The 25,018-nt window shown below is 42.3% G+C and overlaps 1 protein-coding gene across 1 annotated transcript in view; it reads left to right on the plus strand.

Moving 5' to 3' along the window:
• The window catches only part of lmbrd1 (LMBR1 domain containing 1), a 221,685-nt gene that overhangs the window by 64,125 nt on the left and 132,542 nt on the right, over positions 1–25,018 (plus strand). The window contains exons 4-5 of the mRNA XM_080191977.1: positions 13,952–14,049; positions 22,501–22,568. Coding sequence (XP_080048103.1) covers positions 13,952–14,049; positions 22,501–22,568 — 166 coding nt within the window. The remainder of the gene's footprint in view (positions 1–13,951; positions 14,050–22,500; positions 22,569–25,018) is intronic.

Here is a 25,018-nt window from a genome sequence, read left to right on the forward strand (position 1 = left end):
GGGGCGGCCTGATAGAGCATGGACAGAGTGGATAGTCGGAAACTTTTTCCGAGGGCGGAAGAGCCAGGGGCATAGGTTTAAGGTGCGAGGGGAAAGGTTTAAAGAAGATGTACGAGGCAAGTTTTTTTTACACAAGGTGGTGGGTGCCTGAACTTGCTGCTGGGGGAGGTAGTAGAAGCAATTATGATAGTGACTTTTACGAAGCATCTTGACAAATATATGAATAGGATGGGAATAAAGGAATGTGGTCCCTGGAAGAATTGGGGGTTTTAGTTCAATCGTACAGCATAGTTGGTGCAGGCTCGGAAGGCAGAAGGCTGTAATTTTCTTTGTTCTTTGTTCCCCTCTTCTCGACTTCGTCTCTCTCTGCTCTCTGGCCTGGCTCTTGTATTGTTTTGAAATGTTAGTCAGGGTAAAAGTGTTACTAATGAAACTTTACCCGTAATCGAGCATTTCCACTACTTTCTCTATTTATTTGACCAAGCTTTCTCTTAATTTTTACGCTTTTGTTTAAGCATCTACATTTCTTGTCTTGATCTTTGAAGTATCTTTTTTATTCTTTCACTGGCTTAAAGGGTAGCTGGCTTGGCCAGCATTTATTGCCCATTGCTCATCGTCCAGAGGGATTGAAAGGAATGGTTATGTATGGCATGGGAAGGGTGACATGGGAGGGATGGAACGGCTTGGGATGCAACAGTCGGGTAAAAGAAGATGGGATTAGAAAGTCCAAAAGTGTGCGGGTTAGGTTGATTGGCCCTGCTGAAATTGCCCCTTTGTGTCCTGTGATGCATAGGTTAGAGGGAATAACGGGTAAAATATAAAGGATATGGGGGTAGGGCCTGGGTGGGATTGTGATCAGTGCAGACTCGATGGGCCGAATGGCCTCTTTCTGTACTGTAGGGTTTCTATGATCTGGGTGTCCTTGTGCTGGCATGAAAAAGATGGATCAAATGGCCTCCTTCTGTGCTGTAACTTTTCTATGGCTCTATAATCTTTGTTGCAGTAATATGCCTTTCAATCCCCATGCCATCGCACTCCTGCATACCCATCCCATTTGCCCTTCTCTCATACTTGCCATCTCATGCCCCTCATGCTATCCCTAACTTCCATAAAATTACAACCCACCCCACCAGTGGAGAAGAGGGGAAACAAAGAAAATTACCGTTCAGGAACATGCCCTTTGGCCTTCCAAGCCTGCACCGACCTTGCTGCGCGACTGAACTAAAACTCCGTACTCTTCTGGGTACCATATCCCTTTATTCCCAGATACACTAATTTTGCTGATTTATAGATTGGACATAGAATCATAGAACACAATAATGGGAGCCCTGATTGGAAGGATTGAGGGAGATGGTGGGATGGGTTGTAATATTATGGGAGTTAAGGATGGCTCCTTAATGAGGTGACGAGTATGTGAGAAGGGTGAATGGAATCGGTATGCAGGGGAGGGATGACAGATGGGATGGGGATTGAAAGGCGTATTACTGCAACAAAGATTATTGCTCTGCAATTTTTTGGAGGTCTCTGTTAATTGTAGGCTGTTTTAACTTTTTTGCCTTCGATTTTATGTATGTCTTTACACCAAATGTTTGTCATGTTTAACAGATGTTTGGCATGCAATATATTGTAGAGCCATAGAAAAGTTACAGTACAGAAGGAGGCCATTTGATCCATCTTGTTCATGCTAGCACAAGGACACCCAGATGTCCTTTCTAGTCCCACCTTCCTGCATCTGACCATTGCCCTGTAGCTTAGAGCATTTTAAAATAGTTTAGGGTCTCTGTCTCTACCATCATCAACTTGGGCAGCAAATTTCAGACACCCATTACCCTCAGCATTAAAATAAAGGTTCTTCCTCGTATCCCCTCTACACATTCTGCCACTTAGCTTGTATCAATGTCTCTTGGTTCTAGAATTCTCTACCAAGGAAAACATTTGTTCTGTCCATCTTGCTCTTTGTTTCCTATTACTAAGCCAACTATTGACCCAGTTTGCCATATTAACCTGTATCCCATGGGCTTTTATTTTTGACTAATCTGCGATGTGGGGCCTTGTCAAATTATTTGTGAACATTCACTGCACACTACAACATCCACTGAATGCATTGCCTTCATCAACCCTCCTTGTCACTTTCTCAAATAATTCAGTCAAATTTGTGAGGCAAGACCTTCCTTTTACAAATCCACATTGACCATCCCTGACTATTACTTGCCTTTCTACATGACTTTTAATCCTATTTCTCAGGATTAGGTCTAATTTGCCCACCACCAATGCAAGACTAACTGGGCTGTAGCTGTTTGGCATTTCATTTGATCCCTTTTTAAACAATAGAATTACTTTTGCATTTCTCCAGTCCTCTGGTACCTTCCCTGTATCTAGTGAGGATTGCAAAATCATCCTTGGAGCATCTGCTATCTTCTCCGTGATCTGCAGCTTCGGAAACAGTCCATCTAACCCTGGTGACTTATCAACTTTCAAGAACTGTTAATCCTTTGAGTACTGTCTTTATGATTATCCCGTACAATACCTCAGTGTTCCTCCTCTGCGTGATCCCTTTCCTGAGTAAATACAGACAAATATTCATTTAAAACCCTTCCCATAGCTTCTACATCGATACACAAGTTCCCTTCTTCATCCCACTTTTTTCTTAACTAACCTTTTACCATTAATTTATTGGTAAAATATCTTTGGGTTTTCTTTAACTTGCTAATCCTTTTCATGTCCACTCTTTGATTTCCTTATTTCCTTCTTTACTTTGTCTCTGCACTTCATATATATGACCATGCTATCTGCAGTGCTTAGTTCTTTCTGTCTGTAGTATATTTTCTTTTTCTGTTTGATCTTCTCCTGTATTGCTCCGGACAACGAGAGTCTAGACTTGGCAGTACCACTCCTATTTTTGGAGAAGATATGTCCACTTTGTACATTTAGGATCTCACTATTTAGTGCTTCTCACTGGTTTTCCACTGATTTATCCTCTAGCGGTGCTGTCCAGTCCACCTCAGCCAAATCCTTTTTAATTCCTGCAAAATTTGCTTCTCCCAGTTCAAAACTTTTACTCGTGCTTTATCTCTGTCCTTTTCCATGGTAATGCTAAATCTAACTGAATTGTGATCACAATCCCCGATGTGGTGACCAACTATTACTTCGCCCACTTGCCCTTCTTCATTCCCCAAGACTCGGTCTAGAACTGCATCTCTTGTTGGATTTCACTAATTGGTTGAAAAAAATTTCCTGGACAATTACACTAATTTTTTTCCCTCAGTGCCCCTTATGTTGTTTGAATCCTGGTTAATATTGGGACAGTTAAAGTCTCCTGCTGTTATTGCCCTCTTGTTCTTACAGGCAGAAATTTTGCTATCTCCCTTTCACTATTTGGGGGTCTGTCATATATTCATAATTGCCCCTTTTTAATTTTAAGCTCAATGCATGAAGCCTTGTTTGTTGACCCATTTAGTATTTCATCCTTCCTCACAGCTGGAATGTATTCCTTAACCATTAGTGATACTCTCCCTGTTTTTATCTCTCATTCATTCTGTGGTGTCTGAAGACTCTATAACCAATGATATTGAGCTGCCAATTTTGCCCCTCTTTTAACCATATTTCCATTATATAGCAATGACCTCCTGCTATCATGTGTTTACCTGTGCCTTTAACTTATCTATATTGTTGACAATACACTTTGCATTGAAGTATACATAGTTTAACTCCTTCAGTTTCCTTTTCTGAAAACTTTTTAGACTTTGCTTCTCCTGCAATTCCAAGTCTTTCACTATCTTTTCAATGTTGTACCTCCAATTACCTGATCTGAATCTGACCTTTTTGATCCTACTCCTGGGATCTCATACCCCTGCCACACTTGTTTAAATACAGTCCAGTAGAGCTCGCAAAAACCCCTAGAGGGCATTGGTCCCAACTATGCCTGGGTGCAGCCTGTCCTGTTAGTACAGGTCTGCAGAACCCCCAAATGCTCTGCAGCCTGTCCATGACATCCTGGACCCTGACACCAGGGAGGCAGTGTATTCTTGATTCACGTTTGCAGCCTTGGTCCTTTCCTCTAACTAATCCTCTATTATCATAGTCTTGCCACTCAGTTTTCCTCTCCCCCTCTGAGTAGCAGAGCTACCCATATGGTGCCACAAGATGCAACGATATATTTTCAAGAGTGCTTTGTTGGAACAGTGAATTACCATTTTTTAAACATTTGAAAATATGAGCCGCCTTGGTAGAGATTCTGAAAATTCTCAGAACCCAGGAAAATTTCTTGTAGGTTCCTCGTGGTCTGACTTGCATTCTGGTAACTCTGTTCCTGGTTCCTTTTTTGTATTGAAGCTGTGGGGAAGTTTGACTGCAGTCCCATTTATCGAGTACCATAAAACCATGTTCATGAAACTAATAGATGTGCTATGTCCGTTGTAATGGAATTTTTTATGAGAGAACGGCACCTGTATAGGAAGGATGGGAACACTTAAATGGGAAGGGTACAAACATCTTAGCTGGGAGGTTAGCTGGAGTGTTCCGGCAGGGTTTAAACTAATGTGGAGGAGGGGTGTGGATGAAACCAAAAGCTGAGTAGGCACTGGGATTGGGAGCGAGTTGGTTGCCGGTATAAGGTTAGATGAGAGGAGAATCATCCTGGAGAAGGAGGACTCGAGAAGGCCTGGAGTGCGTCCGCTTCAGTGCGAGGAGAGTAATGGGTAAGGCAGACAAACTTAAGGCCTTCATGCTTACGCGGAATTTGGATGTGGTTGCAGTGACAGAGACGTGGGTAAAAGAAGGGCAGGACTGGCAGCTAAATATTCCAGGGTATAAGTGTTTCAAGTGTGATAGAGGAGGGTCAAAAAGAGGAGGGGGAATAGCATTGTTAGTTAGGGAGCATATTACAGCGGTGCAGAGGGAGGATAATTTAGAGGAGTCGGGCAATGAGTCGCTGTGGGTGGAAACAGGAAGGGAGCAATCACTATGCTGGGGATATACTATAGGCCACCCAATAGCCCGTGAGAAGTGGAAGAAGGTATATGTAAGGAAATTCTGGATAGGTGCAGAAAAAATAGGGTTGTTGTAGTGGGAGACTTGAATTCCCCTGATGTGGATTGGAAGGTGCCTAGGGCTGGGGGTCTGGACGGGGAGGAATTTGTGAAATGTGTACTGGAAGGTTCTTTGGAGCAGTATGTAGTTAGCCCGACTAGGGAGGGGGCTATACTGGATCTAGTTCTGGGAAATGAGCCTGGTCAGGTGGCTGAGGTTTCAGAAGGGGAACATGTGGCAAATAGTGACCACAATTCTGTCTACTTCAGGATATTAATGGAAAAGTATGAGTAGGGTAGGGTGCTAACTTGGGGGAAGGCTAGCTACAGCCGGATTAGGCAGGAACTGTTAGCCACTGATTGGGAGAGGTTGTCTGAGGGTAAGTCCACGTCTGGCATGTGGGAGTCTTTTAAGGGACAACCGATAAGGTTGCAGGACAGACATGTGCCTGTTAAGAGGAAGGATAGGATAGGTAGGATTAGAGAGCCGTGGATAACTGGGGATATTGAGGACTTGATCAGGAAGAAAAGAGAGGCGTATGTTAGGTCCAGGCAACTGGGACGGAGAGAGCTTTGGAGGAATACAGAGAGGGTAGGAGGGAACTCAAACGGGGAGTTAGAAGGGCAAAAAGGGGGCACGAAATGGTCTCGGCAGAGACGATTAAGGAAAATCCAAAGGCATTTTATTCATACGTTAGGAACAAAAGGGTAGTTAGAGAAAAAAATCGGTCCTCTTAGGGACAAAGGAGGGGAACTATGTTTAGAGCCGGAGGGAATGGGGGAGATCCTGAATGAATACTTTGCATCAGCATTCACAAAGGAGAGGGACTTGTTGTCTGGAAGTGTCTTGGAGTGAATTGTCGACCCGTTGGAGAAAATCTCCATCACAAGGGAGGAAGTGTTAGGGTCTTTAGGTAATATTAAAACTGATAAATCGCCGGGGCCTGATGGCATTTATCCTAGCTGCTCAGGGAGACGAGAGATGAAATTGCTGGGCCCCTGACGGAAATCTTTGTCTCTTCTTTGGACCCAGGTGAGGTCCCAGAGGACTGGAGGATAGCGAATGTGGTACTGTTGTTTAAAAAGGGTAGTAAGGATAACCCAGGTAACTAAAGGCCGGTGAGCTTGACATCAGTGTTAGGGAAGTTGTTAGAGAAGATTCTGAGAGATAGGATGTATACGCATTTAGAACATTGCAATCTGATTAGTGACAGGCAACATGGCTTTGTAAAGGGGAGGTCGTGCCTTACGAATCTGGTAGAATTTTTTGAGGATGTGACAAAAACGGTTGACGAAGGACGAGCCGTGGATGTCGTCTATATGGATTTTCAGTAAGGCGTTTGACAAAGTCCCTCATGGCAGGTTGGTTAATAAGTTTAAGGCTCATGGAATACAAGGACAGGTGGCTAGATGGATTGAGAACTGGCTTGGCAATAGGAGACAGAGGGTGGCCGTGGATGGGTCTTTTTCTAGCTGGAGTTCTGTGACTAGTGGTGTGCCGCAGGGCTCCGTACTGGGACCTCTGCTATTTGTAATATATATAAATGATTTGGAAGAGGGAGTAACTGGTGTGATCAGCAAGTCTGCAGATGACACGAAGATGGCTGAACTTGCTGATAGTGACGAACAGTGTTGGACAATACAGCAGGATATAGATAGGCTGGTAAATTGGGCGGAGAAATGGCAGATGGAATTTAATCCAGATAAATGCGAGGTGATGCATTTTGGAAAAAATAATGTAGTGGGGAGTTGTACAATAAATGGTAGGACTATTAAGAGTATAGAAACACAGAGGGACCTAGGTGTGCAAGTTCACCAGTCCTTGAAGGTGGCAGTACAAGTGGAGAAGGTGGTGAAGAAGGCATACGGTATGCTTGCCGTTATAGGAAGGGGTATAGAGTATAAAAGCGGGCATCTAATGTTGCGGTTGTAAAGAACATTGGTTAGACTGCATTTGGAGTACTGCGTCCAGTTCTGGTCGCTGCACTGCCGGAAGGCTGTGGAGGTCCTCGAGAGAGTGTAGAGGAGGTTTACCAGGATGCTGCCTGGTATGCAAGGTCTTAGCTATGAGGAGAGATTGGGCAAATTGGGGCTGTTCTCCCTGGAAAGACAGAGAATGAGGGGAGACCTAATAGAGATGTGTAAGATTATGAAGGGTATAGATAGAGTGAACAGTGGGAAGCTTTTTCCCAGGTTGGATACAAAAATCAAGAGGGGCCACGGGCTTAGGGTTAGAGGGGTGAGGTATAATTTAGATGTTAGGGGGAGGTTTTTCACACAGAGGGTGGTGGGGGCCTTGAATGCACTGCCAAGTAGGGTGGTGGAGGCAGGCACACTACAGTTGTTTAAGGCTTATCTAGATAGGCATATGAGCAGACTAGAGATGGAGGGATACAAAAGAATGTTCTAGTTAAGGATCAAGAACCTCAGGACGTTCCGGGGAATCACAAGATTCCTATGGGCCGTCCAACATATTTTATGGCTCACCTGTTTCTTATGTTTGAGCTTCTGGGGATCATCCGTGAATGTCGTCTGTATAGGCTGTGTATGTTTATTGTTGTCTCTTTTTTTTACATCCACAGGTGATTTGGTCTGCCTTGTTGGCCAGCAAGAGGCATACACTTGGTGGGTCACGCAAGGGCTGCTCTTGGATGTTGCTTCGAGAGTTGCCTAGTGCTTCACGTTGTTAATGTACGCTTAAACTGGACCAACTGATGGGCAACACGACAGCTCAGTGACTCGCTGTTTGCTGTGCAGATACAGGGACCCAGGTCGGATCTCCGACTTGGATCGGCGTCTGTGGTAGTTTGCACATTCTCCCCGTGCTTGCGTGAGTTTTCTCCAGGTGCTCCGGTTTTCTCCCACACTCCAGAAACGTGTTTTTAGGCTGATTGGTGTTAATAAATTGTCCCTAAATTAGACCTTCCTTAATCTGGCGCACACATAATTCTCTAAATTTGCACCCCTTTATTGTGGAGTCCAAGAGGCGTAGACAAAAGTCATAGGTAGAGGAAGGATAGGAATGAGGCACTCACTGAGTGTTAAAACGGGTGGCGCAGGCTTGTAGGGTCGAAGGACCCGTTTTTTGTGCTGTGTTGTTCTTTGACTATTCAGTCACTTCTGCATGTTGAATCTATATTCCCTGATGTGTTCCAGCAACTTACATTAAACTTGGGCAACTGCAAAACTGATACTGTTTGCTTTTAGAATGTAGAAATTGGGGGGAATAATTGTTCAAATTGTATTGGTATATGGACATGGTGAAACTGTGTGCATTTTCCTGTGTTTCCATTTCTTACCCTGTGAGTGAGATGTGGTTTTGAATTGTAGTCTGCAGTCTGTTGAGGCTCAACTGCTGTGTGCATCGGCAATCTTAGCGTTGCATTTGTTAAGGTTGGCAAAGTCTCTGTGCAGCAGCTGGACAATAGTAAACGATGTCTCTGAAAATGATGTTCGGCATTTTGCATTCTGAGTCCTGCTTTATTGAGGGAATTAATTAGATATTTAGTCATATGTAGTCTCCTTAGCTTTTATTGGTGGTATGCTATATTGGATGCAACAGGATGTCACGCTGTTTTGTACATTTCCATTGAGAGTAAATATTCATGCTTGTATGATGAATATTGTTTGTTAAACTCCCTCAGCCATATGCTGATGGTGTGCTGTGTAGGGTTTTAGTGTCCCATTTGTTCCCAGATGAGTCAGCTGGGATTGAAAAGGTTATTAACAGAGGAGAACAAGTTTTCTCCAAAGAATGCTGAATGTCAGTTTATTTAATATCCTGCATGTTGTTCAGAAGGCTTAATGCTATGACAGATGGAATAGAATATACATTAGGTCTGCCTCCATCAGCATAGCCATGTGTCAACAAAATCTGCTGTCTAAGAAAATAAAATCTGAATATCCTAACTTTGATTTAATTTTTTAAAATTAAATCATCATTTGCGTTTCATTGAATTTAAAATAAATTATTTAAAGATAACCAAAGAACACTTAATTTGATGACACTGACTAAAAAAAGCTTTTACATACAGCTTTTATTTACAGTATGAGCTCAGTAGCTTCGAGTGCAGCTGTTGGGGAAGATGCTTCATAGAATAAATAACGGTGTGCAATTGCGTTAAAGAATGAACATGTGACCAATATGTACAGATGTAAATGAGTATGATTAGAGTGAGTTATTTTGGTGGAAATTGGATTAATTGTCATAGACTAAAGTAAACCAGGTTGCTATTGTGATAATGTGCATGCATTTACCTGTCTTAGGTGGGGATGTTAATACTTCAGAGAACATTTTGTAATGGCGCTTAATACAGAACCTGAGTTTGTAGTTATAGCCAGTGATAGATGGCTTTATTGATAGAGCTAAGAGAATAAATGTTTAGGACAGTCAAGACAGGTGCATCCTTAAAATCTTTTGCTCTTAGTTGTGTTTCATGTTTGAATTTTTAAATAAATGTGATAATTTCCATTAATTTTTGTTCTTTAAACATCAATCTTGTGATAGTTTCCATAATTCTTGCGAAAAACATTTGTGGAATTTGGAGCTTTACCAAATTGTACTAATTAATATTAAAAGGAATCTATTCCTTTTGTTTCAATAACTATTCTACAATTCATTGTTTCATGATTGTGTTCAGTTTTTACACCAATGTAAATGCACCCCAGATCTAAATACTGTCATATGTTAAACTATGTTATTGTCTGACAGACATTTGAAAAATGTTTGCTGTCTTGGCTTGTTTAGAGATGCAGAATCCTGGACCTTTGGCTTATCAGGAGTGTTGTGTCTTTGAAGATAAAATCTAAGGTCCATTGGCACCAGAGTCAAGCCACAAAGGATGCTTGATATTACCGTCCTTAAAGACAGGTGAAGAGGCAAGAACTAGAACAGAAACTAGCTACAGCAATTGCTAATATCCAGGAGGACAATATTGAAGATCCATGACAAAAATTAAAGGATGTTACTCACAGCGTGGCATCTGAGGTCCAAGGATTTGTTAAACAGAAGTACCAAGACTGATTTGACAACAATGACCAAGACATAGGCAAGCTCCTTGATTTAAATGTATGGCGCTCACAGATCTTGCATTTTCACAAGAAATCATTGGCAAGGAACACGCGTCTCTGCCCCAAGCCCCAAACCCCAAAGGTGTGACAACCACCTTCACAGCAGCTGGCAGTCAGTTCCTAACAAATAGGCACGAGAGCCCTTCAAAAATCTCCCAAACCAACAACCAATAGAGTGCAATGATACCATTCGTACTCTGGAAGAGCTTATATTCTCAAGTGTAAATCACAAAGCCCACAAAAGCTCTCTAGGGACAAGTCACTGAGAGTGGATGGCATCCTACCTGAAGAAAAGATTTGCATGGTTCCAGAGCTCACTAGTCTCTACTGCCTAACTGAAAACAGAGCATTGTGACCCAAGACTACGAGGATGCCTCCATAACTCATCTCCAGAAATCAAAAGAAGGCAAATCCATCTGTAACAATGTATGTGGAATACCACTTCTTTCAATAGCATGAAAAGTTATTTTGAAGATTGTCACTCATCTCATTAACTTTGTGTACCAACGTCAGGATGGATCTGATGTTTTCATCACATGAAATTCAAGGACGGTCTCATAAACAGGATAAGGACATCAATACAGTGTTCATTGACCTAATTAAGGTTCTTGACAAAATAAACCGAGACGGCTTATGCAAGATTCTGTCCAAATGATAATATGACCAGTTGATTTGCTACCAAATAAACCTGTTGGACTTTAACCTGGTGTTGTGAGACTTCTTGCCGTGTTTACCCCAGTCCAACGCCGGCATCTCCACATTATTATTTCACAATGGCATGAGGATCAACAAATGGCATGTTGGTCTTTATTGCAAGGTGACTTGAGTACAGGAGAAAGGCGTTTTAATGCAGCTTTGCAGGGCCTTGGTGTGACCACACCTGGAATACAGTGTGCAGTCTTAGGCTCCTGATCTCAAAGGATATACTTCTCACAGAGGGAGTGCAGTGAAGAAGGTTCACCAGACTGATTCCTGGGATGGCAGGATTGTCTTATGATTGACTGGGATTGTACTCACTGAAGTTTAGAAAAATGAGATGGGATCTCATTGAAACATATATAAAACTCTGACAGGGCTGGATGAAGGGATGTTGTTTCCTCTGGCTGGAGGGTCTAGAATAAGGAATCACGATCTGAGAATAAATGGGAATGCCATTTAGGACTGAGATGAGGAGGAGCTACTTCACTGAGGGTGGTGAACCAGTGGAATTCTCTATCACAGAAAGCTGTGGAGGCCAAAATCACAATATATTTAAGAAAATAGCTTCCTAGACCCAATTGAGGGGAGCGTGAAGGAATATGACATTGAGGTAGAGGTTCAGGCATAATTAGATTGAATGGTGGAGCAGGCTTGAGTAGTCCACTCTTATTTTCTACTTGTCTTTTGTAATTAAATGCCCAAGGTGCATCACAAGAGCATTAGGATACAAGTATTATAGCAAGCCGCATTAGCAGATATGAGCAGAGATAATCAAAAGCTTAGTGAATGAGCTAGATGTTCAGGGAGCACCTTAGCAAAGAGGAAAGGAGAGTGTTGGGGAGGAAATGGCAGAGTTGAGTCGTATTGTCTTCCTTGGTGCACGCAGACCAAAGTATTAATTCCATACTTCAGCTATTTCTCTTGCCTCCATGGGTAAATCCCCTTTTTGGTCCCTAATCAACTCTACACCTTTTTACTATTTATGTAGCTATCGAGGACTTTATCATTTGCCAGTTTTATTTTTGTGCACCCTCTTTGCTTCTATTATTTATTTCTGGAATTTCATATACCTTTATAATTTTCTCCCAAATGTTCCCCTCCTGACTTTGATCCACTTGGCCCATTTCATTCCCAAGAACCAGGTCCAGAAGTGTCACTCCTGTTATTGAACTGGTAGCAGACTGTCGTGGAAAGTTTTCTTGAACACACTCTGGGAGCTCTTTCCCCTTTCCTCCCATTGTACTGCTACTATCCCATTCTATATTTGGGTACTTGAAGCATCTTCTCATCCCCCCCCACCCACAATATTATAACTACTCTATAATTCTTGCACCTCTCTAATTTTCTTGCAGATTTGTTTCTCTGCATCTTTCTCACTAACTGGTGACCTGTGGACTACACCAAGCAATATGATTGTGCCTTATTTGTTCCTTACCTCTAGCCAAATGGATTCTCTCCTAGACCCTTTGGGATATCTTCTTTCTTCAGCACTGCAATGCTCTCCATCTATCCTGTCACCCCTCGCTTTTTCCTGAACACCTTGTATCCAGGAATATTTGTCATCCAGTCCCGCCCTTCTTTGAGTCAGGTGTCTGGTGTAGCCACAACGTAACATTTCCACATAGCAAGCTGGGTCTGTAGCTCACCAATCTTATTAACCAATTCACATACATGCACTGAATCAGATGAACTATTTTTTTTCCTTACTCTGACCACACCTAAAAACCTAAAATTCTCTACCTCAGTGATATTTATCTCTCCTTGCGTTCTGTGCACCTTGTCATTCCTCTCTGATCTTTCCTCCTGGCTCCCACAACCTTTCCAGGTGAGTTAAAACACTCCCCAATAGCACTAACAAGCCAGATGTGCAGGTTGAGGGTGGGGGGGGAGTTGTGTAGGTTAGAGTGGCTGCCTCACAGCAGCAGGGACCCAGGTTCAATTCCCAACTTGGTCCATTGTCTGCATGGGTTTCCTCCGGGTGCTCCTGTTTCTTTCCACAGTCCAAAGATGTGCAGGTTGGGTGTATTGGCTGTGCTATATTCCCATTCAGTATAGTCGGAGTGTGGCAACTAGGGGATTTTCACAGTAACTTTGCGGTGTTAATGTGTCACGAATGAAATAATTTAGCGGATACATAGGTGGGGTTATGAGGATACATGATGGGGGGGGGAAGCTGGGCGAGATGGTCTGTTGAACAGTTGTTGCTGACTCAATGGGCTGAATGACCCCCTTCTGCACTGTAGGGATTCTATAATAAACTCTGCCTTTGCTCCATATAGGTGCAAGTGCTATTTCCTGCACAGCTGGTCCCATTGTCTCACATCTATCGTCCTTCCTCCTCCACTAACTCTGCAGCCACAAATTTGTCTGCTCTATCCTCTTATTTTTACAAACACTTGCACATGGTACTGGGAGTAATTGGGAGATAACGATTTTTGAGGTTCTGTTTGCTTAGTCCCTATCTAATTTCCTAAACTCTACTTCAAATAGTTAGCTGTAGTGTATTCTGTTTTTAAAATTTGAGAAGCATAATCTGTGCATCTGTTTGCTACATGTGTGGATCAGTAATAGATGCAGCTTCTTAATAGAAAAATTAAATTCATCCATGGCTAACATCTGTGCAGTTTTTCCTAAACGGTATATCACAGTTGGTGGGCAGTGGTGTTTTACACCTGTATCTGTTGTCACACGCTCAATTGTAGCATGAAATATTATTATTCAATTGAAACTCATTTTTAATCGACCCACTAAAATGTGTTCCTTTGTAACAACTCTAGTTGGCGGTTGTGAATAGATTAAATCAGCTGTTTTCATTTTTAATCAGTGCACTGAAGCTAAAATTTGAGACCAGTTAGGTAATTGTGAAAGCTTTTCGCTTTGCAAGAAGAACTAATTGGGAAAAATCTTGGGTGAGCCGCATGGTAGAATCTCTTTGGGTACTTGATTGAGAGGGATCAGTCGTACCCTTTGTAATTCTTCCTGGTATTTCTGCTGGAACAATATTGTGTCCATTAAGAAATTCTGACTGGACAAATTAGAACCCACTTTGCATGGGAATCAGAGGCTAACTGTATCATGTAAATGTTTTTTTAAGATGACGTTGAGAAATGGAATGTTTTACATCTCAGAACATCATTGCTATTTTCTTGTTACAGCCTTATATTCCATCATCCTGTTCTGCGTCTTCCTCTGGATTCCATTTGTCTACTTCTACTATGAAGAGAAGGAGGATGATGATCCCAATAAATGTTCTGTAAGTTCCTACAAAATAAATTCATGACTTTTTGCATCATGTAACCAGGACACCAGGCATTAGATTATGAGGAAAGATTACATAAACTAGGTTCTAATTTCCTGAAAGGTAAATGATTAAGGGGTGGTTTGATCGTGATGGTGGAGTGAGGGACAAGGGGATATAACGTTAAAATCAGGGCCAGATCATTCAGCTGAAAAGTTGGGAAACATTTCTACATGCATACGGCGATAAAAGTCTGAAACTCTTCATTCACTAAAAGCAGTAGATGCTGCACAATTAGTTAATTTTAAATCTGAAGTTTTCTCTAGATTCCCATATAAATCAAAATGAAGCTGACAAAAGATGGATAGAAATGATATTTATATCAGCCGTAATCTAATTGAGAAAGCTTAAGAGGCTGAATGGCTTACTTTATTGGTTCCTAGATATGGGAGTTGCTGGCAAGGTCAGCATTTATTTCTCTCTAATTGCCCTTGAAAAGGTCGTGCTGAGTTGCCATTTTGAATTTAGTGATGTAGTGGTGTATACCCAATGTGTAGTTAAGTAGCAAGTGTCAGGTCTTGCCTTCAATTTACAGCTATATTTGTCACTCTTATGAATCATCTGTATTTGAGTCTCCACCCTTTGCTAAACCGTTTTAAAATCCCTCCAACAGCACTAGCAAACTTCCCCAAGAATGTTGATCCCAGTGCTGTCGAGGAGCAACTCTTTGGCTTGTACAGGCTGTTTCCCCTCTGCACTGATCCCAATGCCTCAAGAGTCCACAGCCTTCCCTCCTGCAGTCTCACATTCAGCTGCATTATCCCCATTTTCTGTACTGCATATGGCACTGAATAATATACAGATTTCTATCATTGATACCCTGCTGTTTAATTTCTTCCCCAGATCTCTCAAATCTGCCAACAGGACTTCATCCATTTTCTACCTAGGTCTTTTATACCAATATGGATCACAATCTTTTTCTTTCACCTGATTTTTTTTTTTCACCCTCCAGCCATACTGTGACATCATTGACTCTGACATCAGAAAACATTAAGTACACTTAGGGCTATGTTCTCTTAAGCTCAAAAGAGTGAGAAGTGACCTAATTGAAACACACAAAATTCTTAAGGGTCTTGGACAAAAATAGATGCTGAGAAGATGTTTCCGATTGCTGGGGAGTCTGGAATGAGAAGTAACCATCTCAGTAAGTGTTTGGTTATTTAGGACTGAGAAGAGGATACAGTTCTTCACTCAAAGGGTTACGAATTGTCAGCTCTACTAGAGCTGTGAGTGCTCAGTTTATGGACTATATTTGAGACAGAGATCAATGGAGTTTTGGGTGCGAAGGAAAATTAGGGATACGGAGATAGTACAGAAAGATGGAGTTGAGGTAGAAGATTGGCCATGAGCTTGTTAAATGGTGGAAGAGCCTTGAATGACCAAATGGCTGACACCAGCTCCTATTTCTGATGTTCTTAGGGTTAATTCCCACTTGGTACAAGATGTGTATTTGATGGGACTGAGGTGCCTTGAACTTCAGACTTAAGCTGACCAAGCATGAAACTTGTTGGGCTACTAACTGAATTTCTTAGTTTAACCCTCTGCCTTTAATAAAGAAAGTTATAAAATTAACAGCAATAGTACTCACTAACCAGTCACACCTTCTGCCATGTGATATGTTTTTGTCACCAAATATATATGCTCCTTCTGCTGCCAGGAGGTTCCGGAATCTGGGGCCTCGCCGCCGCCTCTTTAATCTGCTGCGCCTGTAGTTTGATAAATATTCGGTGAAAGTGAATTACCTTCCACCTCTTCAGAATGGGATCTTTTATATCCACCTGAAAACAGAGACGGGGACCGGCATGAAAATTTTATCCAAAAGATAGCACCTCAGTGTTGCTCTGGAGAGTCAGTCTGGATCTTTCTACTTAAGTCTCTGGAATGGAATATGAATGCTTAACTATCTGACTCGAACCGAAGAATTCTATAACTAGTCAGATCTTATGGTGGAAAGCTTTGTAGTGTTGTGAGGTGATTGCTTGCTCTAGGTTAATGCTGTGTAAGGACAAGGCAATTGGGGTTGGACAAAGGATGTTGACCGAACCAGCTATGCCCACATTCCATGGAATAATTTTTAACAATCCCTACTCTAATCTTATTTGCTGGTGTACTCCTTTGGTACACTGTGTCTGAATCTGTCACACTGTTATCATTAACTGCAACAATACTCTGCATATTGCCTTATCTTTTGTCTTTACCTTTTCAAATCACCCCTTGTGTGAACCCTCCACCCTCTTTTTTTTTAATGTAAAGCTTTCTCTGTGGTCCGAGTTGTACGATTCACCAGGACGTCGGTCTTGGCACAGTTTGAGGGCAGTTGGACTTGTACAGCTCCCTTTTTTTTCCTATTACTGGTACTAATGTCATCTGACATACCATTCCTCTGACATCAATCTTTTCGTTATATATCCAACTCTAATCTTATTTACCCTATGTCAATTTGCTTGTGCCTCTAGTAGTAATCCAGAGATTATTATCTTTGTGATTCTACTTTCTAATTTATTTTCTAACTATTCACACTTTGTCAACCACACTTCTTTCTTGGTCCTATCTATGTCATTTGGCACCCATGTCGAACATGACTATCTTCCCTTCCCACTCTAAGATGCTTTCCAGCCTGGAGAAGATGGTACAGGGGAGTCAACACAATCGTTTGGGCTCTTACTCTCAATGGAAGAAGACAGTTTCTAAATATGCTCACCATTATTATAGTTCTATTACTTTCTGCTCCCTCCTTCCTTTTGAATGCACCCTGCACTTTGGTGCTGTAGCCAGTTTGCTTATCCTCCTTGTAGCTTCTCATCTTGTCCGCACAAGCTGCAAGAACATCAAATCTGTTTTACACCTGCATGGGTTGAGGTTCCTTCATGCTTGCCTTTTGGATCCCCATATGTTCTTATACCTTTTTCATTCGCAGTTAACCTTCCTGTACCTGATCATCAAATAAATCCGAAGTATGCAATATTAGGGGTGTGACTGCATTTTGGAGCAAAATGTCCACGTAACTTTCCCCCTCCCTCATGCATTTCAATGTTCAAAAGTCAAGTTCCAGCTCATCAATTCGAGCCATAGTTCAATGAGCTGCGAACACTTGCTGCAGTTGTAGTTGGCCAGATCCCATTGTCGAGAGCAGCAATTCATTTACTGCCCTGCATCTTCATTTTGCTTTTATTTAACTAATTATGTTTCATTTATCCATTATTCTGTTGTGAAGTCTAATTAGTTAAGCTTAACATGAAGTGTATAGTTTACATCTCCCCTTTGCTAGCTTAAGCTATAGCCCCAGTTTGGAAGGAAAAAACTTAACTCACTGACACAGTGATTAGCATTGTTGTTTCAGTGCCAGGAACTTGGGTCAATTCCAGCTTTGGGTAATTGTGTCGAGTTTGCATGTTCTCTCTGTGTCTGCATGGGTTTCCTCTGGGCGCTCCAATTTCCTCCCACAATCCAGAATTGTGCAAATTAGATGGATTGGCATGCTAAATTGCCTATTAGTGTCCCAAGGTGTGTGTGTGTGTGTGTGTGGGGGGTGGGGGGGGTGGGGGGGAGGTGGATTAGGTAAATCTGTGGTATTATGGGGATAGGATGGGGGAAAGTCAGGGATTCGGTGCGTGCTTGATGGGCTGAATAGCCTCCTTTGCACGGTAGGGATTCTTGCTATCTGCTGCAGGTCCGTTCTGATAGCCGTGTTGTTCAGGACCTGACCAGTTTGGTCAGTGGTGGTGCTATCAACGATGGACTCAAAAGTCTGTATTAAGAAGTTATTGATGACTGTGAAACCATTGTCAATTGTCAGAAAAACCCATCTGGTTCATGACTGTCCTTTTGGGGAAAGAAATCTGCTTGCATCACCTGGCCTGGCCTTCGTGTGACTCCAGAGCCACAGCAATTGCCGTCTGAAATGGCCTAGCAAACTACTCAGTGCAAGGGCATCTAGGGATAAGCAATAACTGCTGGCCTGCCAGTGATGCCCATGTGTCATGAATGAATTTTAAAAAAACTTAGACTGTGGAGCAGCTCTCCCAATTTTGCAGCCAGTCCCCAAATTACACCTTTGTTGTTAATGATATGACCTAACTGTTTACAACTGCTTCGTCATTTTTAAACTGGTTGATGCTGAGTGATGTGATTATGTGTCTCCCTTAGATTTTTAAACAAAAAATTTTGCCTCTTTATAGTTGAACGGATACTCCTGAACTGGAATACAGCTGTGCGCTTTAACGTTTCTATAACTTGGTACGTTGTGTTGGCAGCAGCATCTGTTACTAATGAGAGGTTTACTATTCTGTGCATCAGAATGAGTTCTGTTGGGTATTCAAGGAGAAGCATCCTTCATGTGGGAAAGGAAGAAATGTCTCCTTGATAGATGACTCTTCCTACCAATCCATCACTGTTGCAAATTAAAATAGCATTTTCTTTGGCAGCTGCAAAAATTTGCATGGCCTGTAGTTAACTCTGTGGTCCTTTTTTTTTGTGTTGAACATATTTAAAGCTTTAAGAAATGGGATGCGATCTGTTTTTCATAACCTACTGTCAAATTGTAATTACAAACAATTTTAGTGAAAATAATGAAGCCTCAAACATTCTACACAGAACATACTTTAAGTTTAAAGGGAAGAGAATGTGGTAGGTGCACACCATCAATTTACTTTGTGGATACTGAATAAAACTGAACATCATCATCTTGTATTGATGACATAACCTTCTTTTCCATGAAGTACTTTTTTGGCCATTTCATCATTGATTATGGCAGGCATCTCCCTTTCCCCCTTATCACTAACCCCTACTTTAACCACACTCCCTAAAGTAATTTCAGTGCAGATTTTCTGACTGTCTCAAAGCCCCAGTGCACCATATTGTTTAGATTGGGGTGATTGAACATCAGCTGTGTCTGACCTCCAACAAACCAGAAAATCACATGGTCTGATTTCAAAGCCTAACTAGCATGATCCTATTTATGCTCGTATTCAATCTTTGTTGATTTAGCCCTGTTTGAATTTTGTAGACTTGCCAATTTGTTGCTAGGTTTTCCTTGGCATTTTTGTTTCAGTGGTGGATAAATTCAATGTCAAAATCCGATACTGGAATCTGTTAGTATCAACAAACAAGAGGTATGCAGAAATGTTGGATTTAAACTGCCCTCTGTAGACGTAGAGCGGATGCTTCCTCTTGTAGGGAAATCTAGAACATGAGGTCATAGTCTTAGGATAAGGGGTAGCAGATTTAAAACAGATAAGGGGAAATTACTTTGCACAAAGGACTGTGAATCTGTGCAGTGGATGCCAGGGTATTGAGTAAAGTTAAAGAGGAGATGGACAGAATTTTAATTAGTAATAGATTTAAGGGTTATGGAGCATAGGCAGGAAAACAGAGTTGAGGCAAGATCAGCCATGATTGTATTGAACAGTGGAGCTGGCTCAAAGGGCTGAATTGCCTATTCTTGCTCCTAGTTTTTATGAATGTAAATACCACCCTCAGGCAGTAGTGCCAAACAGGTGATCCATTTTTGAGTCCTCCAGAGGTTTCCAGCACCACAGTTGCCAATCTGCTGCTAATTTGATTCACTCCCATGTGAAGAAGTGGCTGAAGTCATTGGATACTGCAAAGGCTATATGGGCCTGACAATTTTCCAGCAGTAGTCCTGAAGACTTGTGCTACAGAGTTTGCTGCATTCCTAGCCAAATGATTCCGGTACAGCTATAACACGGGCATCCATGTGGCAATGTGGAAAAATGGCCTTGTTATATCCTGCCTACAAAACTAGGACCAATCCAACCTGGCCAATTACCAATCCATTAATTTACTCTCTGTATCATCAGCAAAGTATTGGAAGAGGTCGTCAACAGTGCTATCATGTGGTGTTTAGTTAGCAATAACCTGCTGACAGATGCGCAACTTGTTCTGCCAGGTTCACTCAGCTCCGACCTCACTACAGTCTTGATCCAAACACGGACAGAAGAGCTAAACCTGAGTTGAGGGTAACTGCCCTGAGCATCAGGCCAGCATTTGACTGAATATTGCATCAAGGAGCCCAAGCAAATCTGCAATCAATGGAAAGCAGGGGAAATTCTCCACTGTTTGAGTCATACCAAGCAGAAAGGAAGATGGTTGGAGGTCAATCATCTCAGTCCTGGGGTGTTGCCGCAAGATGGTGTCCTAAACCCAATCCATCTTCAGCTGCACTATCAACGATCTTCCCTCCATCATATGGTCACAGGTGGGGATATTCTCTGATGACTGGAGTGTTCATTTGCAATTCCTGAGATAATGAAGTAGCATGTGTAATCATCTGTGAACATTACCACAGTGTTCAGCACCATTTGTGACTGCTCAGACTTTGAAGTTGGCCATATCCAAATGCAGCAAGACCTGGATGTATTCAGATTTGTGCTGGCAAGTGGCAACATTCATGTCAAACAAATGCAGGCAATAACCAACTCCAACAAAAGAGAATCCAACCCCATGACATTCAGTGGCATTGCCATCACATGATTGGCACTATGTCTACCTCCTTAAACGTTTACTCCCACCACCATAAGTGCACAGCTGACAGTAATGTGTACCATTTGCAAGAAGCTCTGCAGCAACTCATCAAGGCTCCCCTGATAGCAGCTTCCAAATCCACAAACTGTCACCTTGATGGACAAAGGTAACGTTGCTGGGGAACAACACCACTTTTAAGTTCCCTTCCAAGTGACACACGTTCCTGACTTGGAATTATATTATGTTGCTGTTCCTTCACTGCCACTGGGTCAAAATCTTGGAGTTCCCTTTCTAACAGCACAGTGCATGTACTTGCACAACATATGATTCAAGAAAATAAAATCATAGAATCCCTGCAGTGTAGAAGGAGGCCATTTGGCCCATTTGAGCCTGCACTGACCACAATCCCACTCGGGCCCTATTGCTGTAACCCCACATATTTACCCCGGTAATCCCTCTGACAGCAGGGTCAATTTAGCATGACCAATCAACCTAACCCACGCATTTTGGATTGTGGGAGGAAACGGAAGGACCTGGAGGAAACCCATGCACAGACGGAGAATGTGCAAAATCCACACAATGACCCAAGGCCACAGTTGAACCCGGGTCCCTGGTGCTGAGAGACAGCAGTGCTAACGTGCTGTTCACCACCGCTTTCACAAGGACAGTTAGGGATGGGAAATAAATGCTGGTCAAGCCAGTGATGCTGCACATTAAGAACAGATACTTAAAACAAATGATGAAATTGGTGACGGAGACCAACTTGATACTCTATTCATTGTTCTGAATGTCCCCAAAAGATGGAAGCTGTCTGCAGAATATGTACAGCAAGTGCAGATGGCACCCATGATTGGGCCTGCGGCAGCATCTTGCAGGGGCAACAGCCTAATTATGCAGGAGAGTAGCCATACAATCAAGTGAAGGTAATAAGCACAGTCTGGAACAAGATCTCTCGGGTCCTGATACTTTCCACTTCATAAAAGAAACCTTTCACCTCAGCCCACTTTGAACCCAATAACTGTGCACTGTGTTTGGTTTTGGTGAATTCTTATTTGAAAATTGGATTCTTGTCCTCAACTAGTAAACAAGCTCCTTGAAGAGTTTAATGGTCCATTAATTGAAGCTGAACAGGTTCCCTGCTTTTCCTCATTTTTGCCTACCCTCAAATATTTGGTGCGTTTCTGAGATATTGGGATCCAGTCACACCCTCCACGGTTTTTAATATTGTCCACCTCCATTTTCAATCTAATTGGCATTTCAAAATCCACCCCTCCAGTTGTATGTAAATCCAGGAGCAGAATTTCTTTTAAATGTTGATGACTGTTTTTATCCAGTCAATGGGTTGAGGTCCCAGTCCAAAGTAGATGAAGATATAACACCTTATTACTTTCACATTTTAAGTCTTGTTGCTGTCAGCTTTCAGGTTAACTTAGTTCGTTATATTCCAAAGTGTGTTTAAAAATCATTATATTCAATTCAGAATCTGGATCTCAAAAGGAGCAATGAAGTGGATTCTTTATAGCATGAAGTATTTCAGTTGTAAAAGTTTAATTGTTAGGTTAGTGTGATGTTAAATCTATTATCACTGGTCTCTGCTGTTTGTGTTATGGTTATATGTTCGTAACCTGAGTGTACTTGCCCATCTGTGCACAGAATGCAACTTTTGAAATGGGCGTTGAACTGCAGCTACAATGCATGTAGTTATTTAAGTTGCCATAATTAGTGGTGATGTAGTGATAGGAGTGTTGCGTTTTGATTTCCCTTTCAAAGTAAGTTTAATTTGGAGAATTGACATGTGACTAGACTTCGAGATTTCTTTGCAACTTGTTTAGTTAAAACTGTAATTATTTTAAAATCGTATACGTGTAGCTCTCACTTATGGTTGATGTTGATACTGACAGGAATTGCCTCTGTTCTTTTCAGCAAGTGAAGAATGCACTGAAGTATACCCTGGGTTTTGTATTTGCCTGTTCCATCCTCCTGTTAATTGGGTAAGTTTATTAGAATGAAATCATTTTTTTATTAGTTGTGTGGCAGTGTTCAAAGTGCTAAATTGTAAGCCAAGTATGGTGTATTATTTATCTCATCTCAAAATTTTCAAATGTCATAGCTTAAGGAATAATTAAACTATAATTGCAGCAAGAAAAACTGCAAGACTTTCATTTTATGCCCTGCCTTTCTCAGAATTGCCCTGCTCCATTCATTTTGAAATGGGGACACTGATGCTGACAAATGTGCAGCCAATTTTCACATAGAAAACTTCCCTGGACAATCTTTGATAATTTGTTTGTGATAATAAGACTTCTCTCAGTGAACATTATGTGGAGATGCTGGTGTTGGACTGGGGTAAACACAGTAAGAAGTCTCACAACACCAGGTTAAAGTCCAACAGGTTTATTTGGTAACAAACGCCACTAGCTTTCGGAGTGCTGCTCCTTCGTCAGGTGAGTGGGGAGTTCTGATCACAAACAGTGCATATAAAGGCACGCATTCAGTTTACAGAATACTGATTAGAATGCGAGTCTTTACAGCTAGTCAAGTCTTAAAGGTGCAGACAGTGTGAGTGGAGATAGCATTAAGCATAGGTTAAAGAGATGTGTATTGTCTCCAGACAGGACAGTAAGTGAGATGTTACAAGTAGTGTGACATGAATCCAAGATCCCAGTTGAGGCCGTCCTCGTGTGCGGAGCTTGGCTATCAGTTTATGCTCAGCGACTCTGCGCGGCCATGTGTTGTGAAGGCAGTTTTGGAGAACGCTTAACCGAAGATCAGAGACCAAATGCCCGTGACCGCTTAAGTGTTCGCCCAAAGGAAGAGAACAGTCCTGCCTGGTGATTGTCGAGCGGTATTCATTCATCCGTTGTCGTAGCGTCTGCATGGTCTCCCCAATGTACCATGCCTCAGGACGTCCTTTCCTGCAGCATATCTGGTAGACAACATTGGCCAAGTTGCAGGTGGATGGTGTTCTCATGATGGCATCCATGTTGATGATCCAGCATATCTTGCAGAGATTGCTGTGGCAGGGTTGTGTGGTGTCGTGATCACTGTTCTCCCGAAGGCTGGGTAGTTTGCTGTGGACATTAGTCTGTTTGAAGTTGTACGGTTGTTTGAAGGCAAGAAGTGGGGGTATGGGGATGGCCTTGGCGAGATGTTCATCTTCATCAATGACATCTTGAAAACTCCAGAGAAGATGTCTTGGCTTCACCACTCCGGGGAAGTACTGGACAATGAAGGGTACCCTGTCCACCATGTCCCTTGTTTGTCTTGTGAGGAGGTCAGGGTGGTTTTTCGCTGTGGTGCATTGGAACTGTTGATTGATGAGTCGCGGACCATATCCTTTTCTTATGAGGGCATCTGTAGGTGTCTGTTGTGATCCTCCTCACCTGAGCAGATCCTGTGTATATGGAGGGCTTGTCAGCAGGGGGATGACTTCTTTAACATGTTTAGGGTGGAAGCTGGAGAAGTGGAGCATCGTGAAGTTATCCGCGGGCTTAAGGTACAGTGAGGTGCTGAGGTGACTGTCCTTGATGGAGATGCGTGTGTCCAAGGATGCAGCTGATTCCAGAGAGTAGTCCATGGTAAGTCTGATAGTGGGATGGAACTTGTTGATGTCGTCATATAGTTGTTTCAGTGATTATTCACCATGAGTCCAAAGGAAGAAAATGTCATTGATGTATCTAGTATGTAGCATTGGTTGAAGGTCCTGTGCGGTGAAGAAGTCTTATTTGAGCCTGTGCATGAAGATGTTAGCATATTGAGGTGTGAATTTGGTCCCCATGGCTGTTCCATGTGTCCGATGAAGAACTGGTTGTTGAAGGTAAAGATGTTATGGTCCAGGATGAAGTGGTTGAGTTGTAAAATTGCATCTGGAAACTGGCAGTTGCAGCATTGGATCGTCCTGGTGGATGCTGGTGCAGAGTCCATTGTGACAAGGAGCGCTCCTGGTTCAACTGCTCCACGTGTGCTGAGTTTCTGTAGGAAGTCTGTAGTGTTGTGACAAAAGCTGGGGGTTCTTTTGTACAGTGGGTTTCAGGATGCCATCGACGAAGCTGGAAAGGTTCTCACACAGGGTCCCATTGCCCGATATGATGGGACAGCTGGATATGTTTGCCTTGTGTATCTTTGGAGATCTCTACTGCCTCCCAATGTGGAGAGTACATGGGATGAGAGTGCGGAGGCTGCTCTGAAGGTCCGGATCAAAGTTCTTGATCAAGTGTTGAGTTGACGGGAGGGTTCTTTGGTCGGATCTGTGGGTAACGGTCTGTAGTGTCCCTCATTGTTCAGTTGTTGCTACACTTCTTTGCAGTAATCCGTCCCATTAGTCAGGACAATGGGGGAGCTCTCTGCTCTTCACACTCTGCTGATTCTGTGAGTGGATGGTACTTTTGGTTTAATGTCTGATATGGAAAAAGCATGCCCAACATTGTATTGGATCATTATG

Source organism: Carcharhinus amblyrhynchos, chromosome 7 (genome assembly GCF_965287045.1).
Source record: "Carcharhinus amblyrhynchos chromosome 7, sCarAmb.v2.hapA, whole genome shotgun sequence".
NCBI classification, from domain to species: domain Eukaryota; kingdom Metazoa; phylum Chordata; class Chondrichthyes; order Carcharhiniformes; family Carcharhinidae; genus Carcharhinus; species Carcharhinus amblyrhynchos.